This window comes from Antedon mediterranea, chromosome 7 (genome assembly GCF_964355755.1).
Source record: "Antedon mediterranea chromosome 7, ecAntMedi1.1, whole genome shotgun sequence".
NCBI lineage: Eukaryota > Metazoa > Echinodermata > Crinoidea > Comatulida > Antedonidae > Antedon > Antedon mediterranea.
The window spans coordinates 9,595,934-9,609,785 of record NC_092676.1 but is presented as its reverse complement, the minus strand read 5'-3'; the positions used below and the strand labels follow the sequence as shown (position 1 = coordinate 9,609,785).

General features: G+C 32.2%; 1 protein-coding gene across 3 annotated transcripts in view; it reads left to right on the top strand.

Annotated features, from left to right (window-relative positions):
- The window catches only part of LOC140055667 (dynamin-binding protein-like), a 46,750-nt gene that overhangs the window by 15,057 nt on the left and 17,841 nt on the right, over positions 1-13,852 (top strand). For 2 of the 3 annotated variants that reach the window (XM_072101032.1, XM_072101030.1), the window contains exons 7-14: positions 1,230-1,374; positions 6,377-6,540; positions 7,315-7,383; positions 10,044-10,167; positions 11,561-11,652; positions 11,833-11,888; positions 13,177-13,270; positions 13,402-13,507. In XM_072101032.1, the coding sequence (XP_071957133.1) occupies positions 1,230-1,374; positions 6,377-6,540; positions 7,315-7,383; positions 10,044-10,167; positions 11,561-11,652; positions 11,833-11,888; positions 13,177-13,270; positions 13,402-13,507 (850 nt within the window). The remainder of the gene's footprint in view (positions 1-1,229; positions 1,375-6,376; positions 6,541-7,314; positions 7,384-10,043; positions 10,168-11,560; positions 11,653-11,832; positions 11,889-13,176; positions 13,271-13,401; positions 13,508-13,852) is intronic. The other variant, XM_072101031.1, reaches the window with a different exon arrangement.

The following is a 13,852-nucleotide window of genomic DNA, read 5'->3' as shown; positions in this document are numbered from 1 at the left end:
CCACCCTAGCTAGTCCTACGCATCGGTTATCCTAATTTGGACGGAAATCCGCCGCCGACGAGACGACATCGGGTCCGTGGACCTCTCAGCTCACGCAGAGAGAGAGAGTCGAGGCTATCTATCTAGTCTAGTTTCGGCGGCCTACACTATACATTATTTAATCCTACCTTGGGTTAGCGAATTATAAAAACAACGACACCTAGGCTAGGACACCAACAAAATATATGCAAAATAAATTTGGAGGGGAAAACATGTGAGCAGTTATTAAGATCAGACAGAGTGTTTCATGTCATGTGACTCAAAATCCAGGTACACGATCTTAATTACTGTTTATCGTCGGCAGCCACCCTCACATACTGAGTTAAAAAAAAACATGTGAGATGTTGCGGTAAAGCAGAGAGTATCGCGTTTCATGCCATGTGACCAAAAAAACTAGGTCTGTATAATTACGGTCTTCTGATGGCAGTCTTTTTGAGCGACCGATTGAACGTTCTGATACTATATTTAGAATGAATTGTTTACGATATTTTTCTCGCAACATCAAAGATCGTAGGCGCACCTAGCCTATCGGGGGTAGCCATAAAAAGATTGTTTGCGCGACTATATATAGACTGTGTGTTGTATTCAGGGTTAATATTCTTATCATTATATATATTTTTATGACGCACTGTAACAGGTTGGGGAGCGCTATTTTAGGCGCTCCTTTGATCGTTTTCAGGAGCGCCAAGGAGCGTCAGCGCCATGGCGCTCCTTTTAAATCAAGGTCTGAAAATGGGATTAAAATTTAGCATGAAAGTTAAAATTAGATAAAATACATCATTCAAAAAACAAGCAAAATGTAAAAATAAATTGATCAGCATTTCCATGTTTCATTGAATTGCCCCATTGAATTAGGGAGAAACAAGTTTCTCATTCTGTTGGTTTTCCATCTTGGATACACTATACTTACTAAAGACAAGGTAATGGTGGACAGCTTTCAGACATAATTACTTTAAATTTTGTTCCTATTATTTTTTAAGCTGTTTTACTAATTTTCTCTAAACTCTTCATGTTTTGTTTATCGTGGCTGTAAAACCAAGCTATTGCAATAAATGTTTAAACAAAATATAGGGCCACTTCAAATAGACACCTCCCTCAAATAAACACCTAAAAATCCTCCAGAATGAATAACGGTAATAAAATGATAGTTGAAATATGTAGATATTTTTATGGTTTTCTTATAATTGTAGAAACAAGCAAACGAAAAGAAGCAATTAGAAAAGGAAATGTCATCATTCCTAGAATGCGAGTCGGTTAATAATGCTGTTGCAGAACAATACAATGAAGTCGTCCTAAGCATCACTCAACTGACCGACAAAGTATCATCACTTAAAGGTTAGTTATAAGCATCACTCAACTGACCGTCAAAGTATCATCACTTAAAGGTTAGTTATAAGCATCACTCAATTAACTGACAAAGTATCATCACTTAAAGGTTAGTTATAAGCATCACTCAACTGACCGACAAAGTATCATCACTTAAAGGTTAGTTATAAGCATCACTCAATTAACCGACAACTGGCCGATAAAGTAACATAACTTAAAGACACTAGACCTACGTTTTTTTAAACCAAATTTAAGGTCACACTCTACATTTTATGTAAAAATAAGTGTTACATGGACCTATTGCGATATTTTGTTTCATTTTTAAACGGTGAAAAATATGTCGATTCTAATGATTTTAGCGGCCTGCTATAAATCCCAACATGCATTGTGCGTGGATTGATATTGTCATAATGCACCCACGTCGACCGATCGGGTAAACAAATAAAATAGCCTAATAACTTTTCAGCGAAAATACTAGGTCTTCCCCAATTTTTATTAACAGATTCTGCCAAAAAAGGAAAGACAATTAATTCAGCAACGAGACAACATCAGGCTAGGCGGCCTATAGCTAGCGTACGATGTTTGAACGTTACCGGTCTTTACAAGCTAGGCTTACAAAACTAAGCCTAACTAAAGGTAGGCCTAGAAACATCTACGAGAAAACTTTCGACACGAGCTACTTAGGTAGTGCATTGTTTTTCTCATTTTATCATAAGTTCATCGAATAATGTACATTTAAGACAAGAAATAACCTGATTTAATGTTTTTATTATATTTATAAATGCATTATTTTTATAAAACGTCAACAATTACAGGTCTAGTGTCTTTAACATTTAGTTATATTAAGCATCACTTCGGAGTTTTTCCGTCAAAAGGTCATCCTCACATGAGCACTCATTGCTTTAGCATTATTTCAAAATAAATATATAGCGGGTCTAGAAAATAACAAGTACTAGCAATAAACATTATATGACTTCTATTCTTAGACTTTTGAAAAATATATTCAATTAAAATGATTCTAAATGATCGTCGCTATGTACAGTAAAACAAAATAGAGGGCGACATTTACTATTTTATTTGATAAACCCTGGTGTTGCTAGGTTGGTGTGAAAGGGGTATCTCCGGAGTTTCTAACTGTTTTTTTTTTATTTTTATATTTATATTTTTATTTATTCAACTTCTCACTAACACTGTTAGTGAAGGATCGGGACCAACAGGTGGTAAACACCTCTAAAAACGGTCCCAGTCCCAATTGCACAGTGGATGTGTGTGGCAGTGGCTGTGTTTGTGTGGACTTGTACACCGGGGTAACCCCTACTGATCTCGAAAGATATACTAGGTTTTTTAAAGTGCACATGAGCTATGTGTACACTGGACCTACAGTTTATAGTCCTTATCTGAGAAGACTCGTTCTACCACCAGAACCATGGAGCGAGTGAGCCTCGAACCCTTGCCGATGTTATATGGCTACGTAATTACGGTTCCACTGTCTTAACCGCTTGGCCACTCACTCACTCTTTAAATTCTAAAGCATCACTCAGTTGACATATAATGTAAATGTTGTATCACTCAAAGATTAGTTAATATTAAGCATCACTCAATTGACAAATTAGCATTACTCAAAGGTTAGTTAATAGTAAACATAATTGAACTGACAAATTAGCATTACTCAAAGGTTAGTCAATATGACAAGCATTTTCCTAATAGCCAGGATTAGTATACCGTCAGTTGCATAGGGATTAATGGCATGGTCAACATCACCCTAATAGTTTATAATACAGAGGCATATAATATTTTTTAGCCAATATGTGAAATGTTAAAATGACCAGGGAAATTAACCAAATATTAAATTTATATTTTGTAATTGTTTATGCAAGATGAAAGAAAGAAGATAAATGTTTACGTTGAATTGAATTTAATTGTTCAATTATTATTAATTTGAATGACATTTTTTTATATTTTCGACCATGTTTCTTTGGCCTAGGCCTATACAGGTAGTATTAATTATATGAGTTAGTTATTTCGTCCGTGTAAATAGCTAGGTGTGACACTTCATTTAGATTATTTTGTCATCTATTGATGCTAAACATTTTTTTTGATCTTTTTTTTCTATTTAAATCCCCGTTTCGTTTATATACAGTATGGTGTATGTAATATCGTTACGTGTTGTTAAAGATACAACTGCTGATAAGTTATTATTTGTATTTTGGATAGTTTAAAGTCCTTTACATTAGTTATTAACAAATTAATAGCATTATTCCTATCTGCCTTAGGAGAGGGTTCAGAACGCAAAAGCAAGACACAAATTTACACAAATGTAAAGGAGAAAATGCACAGAATTTTTCCCCATGGACATAGATATTAGTTGAAAAAATAATTTGTAATCTAAATTCATTTATGAGGTAAACAATAATAGCTTATTTCTCCATGGTTACTATGGTAATATCGAAAGAATGTATAGTTTCTATGACAAGAGACATACTTCTTGGAACAGAAACTGTACTTGAAAATTATTGTAGATAAATAGCCATTAGATTGTAATCAGTTTTAAACTTCCCTTTTTTAAGACGACAAATAACAAGGTCTAAACAAGGAAGCCACACAGGAAAGAGTAGTTCACTATACGACATGGTGTTGAATGAATGTTTACGTTTTGAACAATCGCACTATAGTAGTGTGGAGAGTTTAATATACAAAAACTAGTGTGCAGTGTAGTTGTTATATACTATTATACAACTTTATACTATAATAAATCAACTATGTTTCCTGGGAGTTTTTTTACAAAGTTGTTTAGAAATAGTAACAGATGTTCCTTGTATACAAGTAGTACTATTTTCTATTGTAGAGGTTAGTGGTAGTAGTAGCATTCTTATTCTTTTTAAGTATTTCATTAATTAATTAAAGTAATTCATTCACTATTTACAGTAGGCAACTAGCCTAAATACACTGTGTAATTAATAAATTTTCGAATAGATTCGAAGTAAAGTTAGTAGTGGAAGCAAGATAATTACTTTGTTTTTTTATATGCAAAAAAGGTATGTACAATTAACAAATGAATATTATCTTGAACTTAAATGGGATAGTAATAATAATAATAATAATAATAATAATAATATAATAATAACAATTTATATAACACTGTTTATACTTCATTAATACCATATGCCTCAGCAAAAAGGTATGATTTTAATGGTTTTTAAAAATAATTAATTGTATGGCAATGCTTTTAGGTATTGTGGCTATGTATACCTGTCCACAATGCAGTCAGTAGTGCTAATCTTACCAATGAACTTTGCATACCAAACTAGAGATTTAAAAAAAATATTTTCCTTGTATTTTATCCATATTGTACAATATTTTATTCAAAAAACATTTTTATTTTGTATTTAATAGAAATACTATATGAAAGAAAGGTATTTATTTATTTTGTTCAGCAAATAATTTTAACAATTTCTGTAAATTCAGATTTTTTTTTTATTATTTGTAATTTTCTATGATGAATAAAATGTAGAATATCAAATTTGTTTCAGTCTAAATTTAGAAAGTTATATTTCCCAAATTTTCACATGATTACCTTTGTACCTAAAAATCATTGAAGCAAACACTTGAAATAGATATTAAAGTATAGTTTTTAAAAATCCTTCCTTGTTGGATTTTTTATTTTGGAATATTATGGCATTACCAACACATGATAACGATTTCCTGGAAGAAGAATTAGGTAAGATATAAAAACATTTATTAAGGAAGATTGTGGTGTACATTTAAATACTGTAGTTCACAAAATAATAATTAAACAATAAAGTGTGACTCGCAGTCTACTAGGCTGAATTGCACATAGGTGTGAACGACACAACTTTCTTCTTTGCTAAGGTGTGTCATATAGCTACAACCACACGGTTTTAGTCGGTCCACATTGACTGGGCCAACATAGACCACTACACCGCCTAATCTTCTGAAAAATGCACTAGGTTCATATGAGCCACATGTGTATTCACTGAACCTCCAGTTATAATCCTTATCTGAAAAAACATGTTCTACCAACAGAACCATGATTGAGGAGTGCCTTGAACCTGTGGTGATTTTACGGCTATGAATTGTGGCGCCCCTGTCTTACTCGCTCGGTCACTTTGCAAAATATTGCAATGGCAATTGGAATGAAAGTTTATTAAACATTAACATAAAAGTAGTGACAGTAGAAACAATTTACATTCCCGACACAGCAATGTATTGCAAACATAACAATGATCAAATTAATTTGTTTTATGTTGATGTGTTTCAGTACATAACTGAGGGTCCAGTTTCTTGTGAGATATTCAGTGGCTGTATATTGACCAATCACAGTTCAAGTGAGATACTTCACTTAAATACTCACTTAAAGTCAATAAATAGTTAAGGATTTCCCTTAGTATGCACTTACTCTAGGATAGGAGAATGTTTAAGTGCAAGTGTTTTCCTAGCCCAAAAGTGTGATTGTTGATATGTGTTCTTTCTGTAATAAATGTCATCAAGTCTGGACAAAAATGAACATTGAATCCAGAGGATCTTAACATCATAGATACTGTATCTGGTAATATTTGCCATAACAACAATGATGACACAAAGGTTAAAACAGGACATTACATTGTCATTATAATAAGCATGTAAAAGGAAAGTTGAGGATCTTTAACATCATATGAATATCATCTTTATTCGTATGCGATTTATAAAATAGATTGAAATGAAAAGGTCCAATAATGCTTTAAATAATATTACGATGATGTCATAAAGGTTAGGGTCATTACCTGTCATTTGTCATGAAAAAGAATTTGTATTCACCGTTCAATGGAAAGTGAAATGATTGTTACCTTACATTTTAAAATGCTCCTACTGTATCTAAAGTGAATAGCACTTTAATAAGAAAAATAAAATATTTAAATATTTATAAATTTTTAGTGACATAATTAGTATTTAAGGGAAATATCTCATTTAAGTGTGATTGATGAATCACTACTACCATATTTTATTATTACAGAGCAGATAGAAGAGTTGGAACCAGACCAAGAACTAGCTGCCAAGAAAAAGAGGGCAGAGATGAGAGAGAAAGTTGTGACTGAGCTCTTAAATACGGAGGAGGCTTATCAACGGGACATTACCCTGTGTCGTCAGGGATTCATGACTATCTTAGAAGACAAAGAGGTACATATTAAACAATTAAAAATTGTAATTGGTAAAAATAATTTTCACTCCATGTTCATGTGGTGTACCAAAAGCACACTCCAGATTTGTTATTGTTTATCTTCACTATGCAAACATACAGATGATTTTGGTTTACATTCACTTAAATGCTGATGGCAATGGTTCATACTATTCATTCTTATGTACTTTTGGGATAACCTTACATGATATCAAAGGCTGCGGAGCAACAGAATCATCCATGCATGTCTACATACCGAATTGTGATTGTAACTTTCTGTTGTTTCCTTTCTGGAATGTAAAATTGTGTATTTGATAATCAAATTAATGGTGGTATCATTTGTATAGAGGCGTATTTTTTTTATAGAAATAAGGAATCATCAGAAATATTTGACTGCAGTAACTACAATTTTTACTGCAGTAATGTATGATTTTAGTAGAAGTTTATGAAGCAGTGACTGCAAAAACAATGTATAAACCTTGTATTTAAACATGTTTTACACAGAGTAAACAATATGTAGTTACTGCAGTACAGTATATGATTCTTTTAAATTTAAATTTGTGCAAGATCACCTTTTTTTGACTAAATTATTTTCAATGGCACCATTAAAAGCTGGGTTTAATTTATAAATTATATTGTCTTATTTCTTCCCCTCTCCATCCCCACATCTTTTTTATTTTTGGTACATATTTTCATTGTATTTTCATTTGTTTTATTTATCCTTTTCATTTTGTAACCTTGTTTTCTCCGTTGCCCTTTGTAATCTATCATTTCAGGAGGAGATAAATTCAATTCTTACAAGGGAGGTTGAAGATGCATCTGACAAAACAGAGGATAAAAAGAAGGTGCTTCGAAAATTCTACATCCTCTCATGGATTGTTTTTAATATTCTATTCTTAAAAGCAATTACTATTCACTATTATTGGCATTTTGGAGCACTAAATCATTGCATTTTATCATCTTGGCATTTCTTACATCATATATTATTTAACTGGATTGCTTTATCTTTTTTACCAGGACAGTGGTGTTGGTTTTTTTATTTTTCATCACTCAATAAGCTCTATGCTTGGAATTAATGCAGGATTTATATGTACACTACTCCTCCATCTTTCCTTCTAATGGTTTCTTTTTATTTTAACATCAAGGTTGAGGTTTAGCAATGCAGTTTTAACCTGTTCTTTATCTTGTAACACAATCATTAATATTGTTCATATTATTAATTAATATCTACCTATCTGGGATTCTTTCGACATTCTTTATCATATCAATCGTTGGTTTTCATTGGTTTGTCTATTCTCTTAATATGCTCACTTATACTGCATCTATGTTGTATTCTTATTTAGCACATATCTTCATTGGTTATTCTTTATTTACTGTCTTTTTATTTAACAGTGTACAGATTCAATATATTGCATCTGCTTGTATTACCCAACTTAAGATATTTATTATTCAATTAGTATAATTTACCATCTAACCTTACAGAATACTATAATTTAAATGAATGATGAAATGAAACGTTGCTTATGTTTATGCTCCACTCAATGAAATGGGATTATGTACTAGGGGGTCACACACCTTTTATGTTCTCAATCTGGCTAACACATTTTGCTGTTTCAGTTTATTGTTTCACACACAATATCCTCTAACTTCCCAAGTTGCCCAATAATCTGTTTCCAATGTTTTTTGTGATTTCCTGTCTACCATAAAAGATTCATTCACACTAGGATACAACGCAAGCGAGTTGACCAATGGCAAGCAACAGTTTGGATAATCAGTTGTGATTAGTCAAATTGCTGATATTTTGTCGTGACATTGCATCCTTATTCCTAGTGGGAACCAACCTTTGTAATTTCTTAATTGTTTTAAAAAAACATCTTAAATGGTGCATGGTCTTATAGTAAGACTGAGTGGCCGAACAGTTAAGGCAGGCTGCCACACACCATCACAAGTTCAAGTCACTCCTTGACCATTGTTCTGTATTCTTGTATAATGACTTAAACTGGAGGTCCAGTGTTCACATTTTTTTCATGTGTACTTTAATGAACCCAATTCATCTTTTGGAAGATTAGGGGGTTACCCTGGTGTACTCTTCCATTTAGCCCCTGTTGTGGACAGAGGAACAAGCCCTGTTTGGTGGCAGCTCTCGACACGAAGGACCCTTAGTAGAGAAGAAAGTTATTGTATGTGCCTTCCACACTTGTGCGCAATTCAGCTCAGTTAGGATGCAAGACACAGGTTATTTATTTTACAGTATAGTTGGACTGTTGACATTCTATAGATGATATGCTAATAATCCGCTGGGATTCCATTCCACTGTGGATATAGCTGGCTAGAACATATACTGTACAACTGCCCCTTTACTACCCGTACACCTACTGCTGGGCATTGTGCTACTTGACACTTCCATGATGTATCAACAGGACAGACTTTCATATTACCGTACCCGATATTTCCAGACAATCTCTAAGTTTTTCGGGTCTAATTTTGCTTTACTTTTATCAACATACCATATTGCCGTAAAAATATTTAGAATGTGTATGATACAGGTACTAACAAATTGGAATTCTAAATTTATAGCATCGTGTGATCCTATTTAAAATAAATGGTATATCTCAAATGGTAAGATATTATTATTGCTAATAATGAATTGTCTTATTTAATAAAATATTGTGATATTATTTGTGTCTTACTAATTTTACTAATTAAAAATTGATAATTATTATTAAATATTATTATATATATTATAATAATATAATAACTTTGGAGTTGAATAATTGGTCAGATTTTTTTCCCGACAGGAGGTTGTGGGTTGGTGTCCCACCCGAGTCTTCTCAACATCCAACATATAAGAAACTTTATTTGTCTTCATAAAAAAAACAAAGAAATGTCGGTTGTCAGCAATCCAATTAAAAGATACATACATATACTGACTAAAAAGTACAAGATTATGTCAGAGTAGGGCAAACAAACATCTAACCAATTATAATAATAATATCTGTAATTCAAATTCATAGTAAAACATAATTCATAAACAGTTAATGATACAGTGTATGTACCAAACTGTATACATCTAAAAGTTGTTATTCTCTACCATTAATATCCATGTTGTGATTATTGTAAAAAATAATTGAATTTCATATTCTCTCAAATTCCATGTAGCACAAAAACCGATGCTGAAAACTGTGGTAAAAATACTGAACGAATAATCTTGGAACCATTGAAGTATGCAAGGAACATCAGCTTTTTTTTATCATCAAATCCCAATGAGTTTCGATAAATTGAAAACAAATAATCTAAAACTCTTGAACTTTTAAGTTTGTAGTATGTTATTCATATTAGACATTTTTACAATTTGTTTGTGATACAGGGATTGTGAAGAAAAATATATAAATTATTATTTTCTTTTTTTTAAACTTTTTTATTTGTTATCAACACTTTTGTATTGCATTACACTACTAATTAATAGTATGTTTAACTGAGTACATATTTTTGTTATAACTTTCAGACAAAAGGCCTGGAGCTAGATGTTCTGTTTGGAAACATTGATCAAGTTATTGAAGTATCAAATCTGTTCCTGGAAGATCTTAGTGAAACAATTATGGCTGTACCTCCTGAAGATCAACTTATAGGTTGGTAATTTTAAAGATATAATAATAATATTCATTATTATATAGCGCTTATTATTGGATGTATTGTCCCCCCCAAAACATGAAAATATAGGATTAATTAAAGCAGACTTCACATATGTTATTTTGTAGTTTTAATCAAGTTAATCAATTCAGTAGAAAAAAAATTGGGAAAAAATAATGTTTTCACTTATAAAATAACATGATAAATGATTAAATTCAACCAAAAATCCATTGGCTGGCAGCCAATTTGAAGATCTTGCTTTAAATTCCATTTTTTTTAGGTAAATAATTTTTTTTTCGATCCAATTTTTGGTTGAAGTCAATAACTATTATGTGACATTAAAATGGCATATTTAACAAAAATATTAAAAAAAATTATTTTTCCGGGGGAAAATACATCTTTAACAATGCTTCAAAGTTCTTACATTATTACCCCGAGTTCAAACGCGTATGGAAACATACTCCCATAAGGCAGCTAGTAATCCTATTTTATACACCTGGGTGGAGAGAGGCAAACTTAAGTAAAGTATCTTGCCTAAGGATACAAGCAATGTGGCGAGAATTGGATTTGAACTCATGATCTCACGATCAGTAATCTAATGTCCGATACACTGTGCTACATACGCTCCTACATCATCATTTCAATGTCACATATACTAATTTGACAACAAATTTGAAGAACAATTTTTAATTGAAATAAAAATTGTCAAATTTTTACAATATATTTTTGGTGATACTTCAATGTTTATTTTGTCTTTATACAGTATAAATGAAATCATCCCTTTTTTTCTATGGAAGTGAATAAATGATTAAAACTGCAAAATGGCCTATTAAGAGTCTTTTTTCATCTTCATTTTTCCATTTTTTGGGGGGAGGACAATACATCTTTAATATATTGTATGATGTGCAGTAATCTTGTATAGCTGTAGAATTATTTTAATAGCCTAACCTTGCCATGCCTAAATGGCAAAGGAACATTTATTTTTTTTTATTTAAAATAGTATGAGTTCATTTCTTATTGCATCCTCCAATCTTAACCCAGTATTGATTTTGATTTTGATTGATTTTGTTAGCAATTATTTATGCCACAAAGTCGAATGCAATAGAAAAATCTGGACAACCCATTGATGCTGTGATTAGGAAACATAATTATTTTTTTCATGCCTTATGTTGATGATATTCATTCATTTGATGAAGATGTTGGTCATGACGACTGTAGAATGTACATGAGAGATAATGTTTTATAGTATTATTATAATTATGAATGTTCCTTGATATTCAGTAATCAATGTCCAATCTTTATTATCAAAAGTGAAATTGTATGTCGTAATACATACAGTATTTTCATTTATAGTATTTTTTATTCTAAGGAATATAATTTTACATTCAACAGGTGAATGCTTTATGAAACATTGTAAAGATTTAGAAGATGTCTATAAACAGTATTGTAGAAATCATGATGATGCAACAGCATTGCTAGAAAAGGTAACACTACGCTTCTATATTTAGACCTATTGCTTTCCATCTATATATAAATTTACCTAACTACTATGTTACCTATACCTTTCCAGAGGAGATGGTAACAGGCAATTCAATTATGAATATGATAAATAGTTCACATTATTTGGCCTACTAATGCTATAATTTAATTTTTGTTTATTTCAGTATGAAGAAAACAATGAAATTTTAGAATATATCAATCAGGGACTAGAAGTAGTAAGGTAAGTAACCTTGTTTGGTTTAACAGTAGAACCTCTATTAAGGTCATATTTTTGACCTATCAAAATGTCCAGCCAACCCCTATTCAATCACCCCTACACTTCATTAAGGGTCAAAGATGTCACCTTAACACTTTGACTGCCAGAGGTTTTTCCAGTTAGAAACTGCCACCGCCAGCGTTTTTAGCCCAATTCGATGTTTTTATTAAAGCTGATTGAAACCATGTATGTGATCTGATTTATATGTAATTTAGACTAAAATAATCATAAAGATTTTAGCTTTACAATGGTACCAAGAACGATTTTTAAATCGCAATATGTAAATCGTAATAGTAAAATGAAAGTAACCCACTTTTTGAATTGTTCGTAGTTTCGCGCAAGAAAGTCGAGAAAATCGCGATTTTGTGCAAGACATCACAATATGAAAATATCGCCTGGTGAGATCAACAAACAACGAAAAAGTTACTTACACGGCACCGATAGGCCTATAAAAACAAGTTATCACTATCGAAAAATGTATTACATTTTATAAATCATAAATCTTACATCAATGTTTCGCCAAAATCCACATAATAAAGACACCAGGCCTAGTTAACCAGGCCTAAAGTTGGTCCGGAACCGTTTTACGACTAGGGCTAGGCTAGCCTAGTACTACTAGCCATACCATTTCAAAACAAGTTTGTTGCGTGAAACTCGGTCACTTTCAGTAAAACACCAAAACAATTAGAGTATACATACAATAATAAAATTAAAGACTTCATATTGAAAATGACTCCATTATTTTTTATTCAGATAACAAACAAACATGTCAATCCACAAAAACCTTTGTAATGCTTCGGCGGCATAGCTGGCGCGCGACCGATACACAATGCGCCAAGCCATCGCTCTACGCGCTACTGTGATGCGCGGTGTTTGTTATTTCGACAGGTACCATTTTGACAGTCGTTCGTAACCAGATTAGTTACTTTCAAATTGTAAAATATTGACGGTCCAGACCGAATATAGTGTTCATATTTATAGTATATACCAATAATTAACCTATCTACCGGATTTCGTAAAAAAACGCGAAAAACGAAGATCTTCGTTTTTGGCAGTCAAGCGTTGTGTTTCCAAAAACGAAGATCTTCGTGTTTGGCAGTCAAAGTGTTAATAGGGTTTCTGCTATAAAGGTTTTTATTTTTGAGTAAAAATAAACAATAAAATATTTAATAAAAATATTGCCTTACCATAAACCAATTTCTGTGATAAAAATATGTAGTGTGATTTCTTAAACTGAATGTTTTATTTTTAGAAAAAGCACAAATTGTTGGGATCTAGCTTCATTTCTTATAAAACCAGTTCAAAGAATACTGAAATACCAGCTTCTGATTGGTGAACTTGACAAGGTAAACATATAACAATTTTTATTAGTATTTTTGTATCCCACTGAAATGAAACATCTGTTATGAACCCTTGAGATTGGTTGTGATTTTTGTTTTGACTTTGACACCACAGTTGGGTTCTGATTTTTTTCCAGCATACCCCAGACAACCACAAAGACAAAAAGAAACTAAAGGAAGCCTGGACAACGATGCTAGATGTTGCTGCATCAATTAATGAATTCAAAAGAAGAAAAGATTTAGGTAAATTTCTATCATTCTCATCGCATCTTGTACATCATTGTTGATCTTAATAGGGACATTGTTTTGGTTGAATCTTGCGTTAAAACATTGGTTCTCGTCAGATCATCAAAGTTATTAAGCAATGTTGGGCCCGTGGTTTCGTTCTAGATGGGAGACCATCTGGGAATCATGGTGGGGCTGTATACCGAAGAGTGAGAGAGTGTGGTGTAATGATAATATCAGACTAGCATGTGATAGGCATGAGTTCGAGCCTATCTCTAACATACTGATTGCATCCTTAGACAAGATGCTTAACTCTCATTGCCTCATACTTTAGATGGGATGTAAAGCCGTTGATCCTGTGTA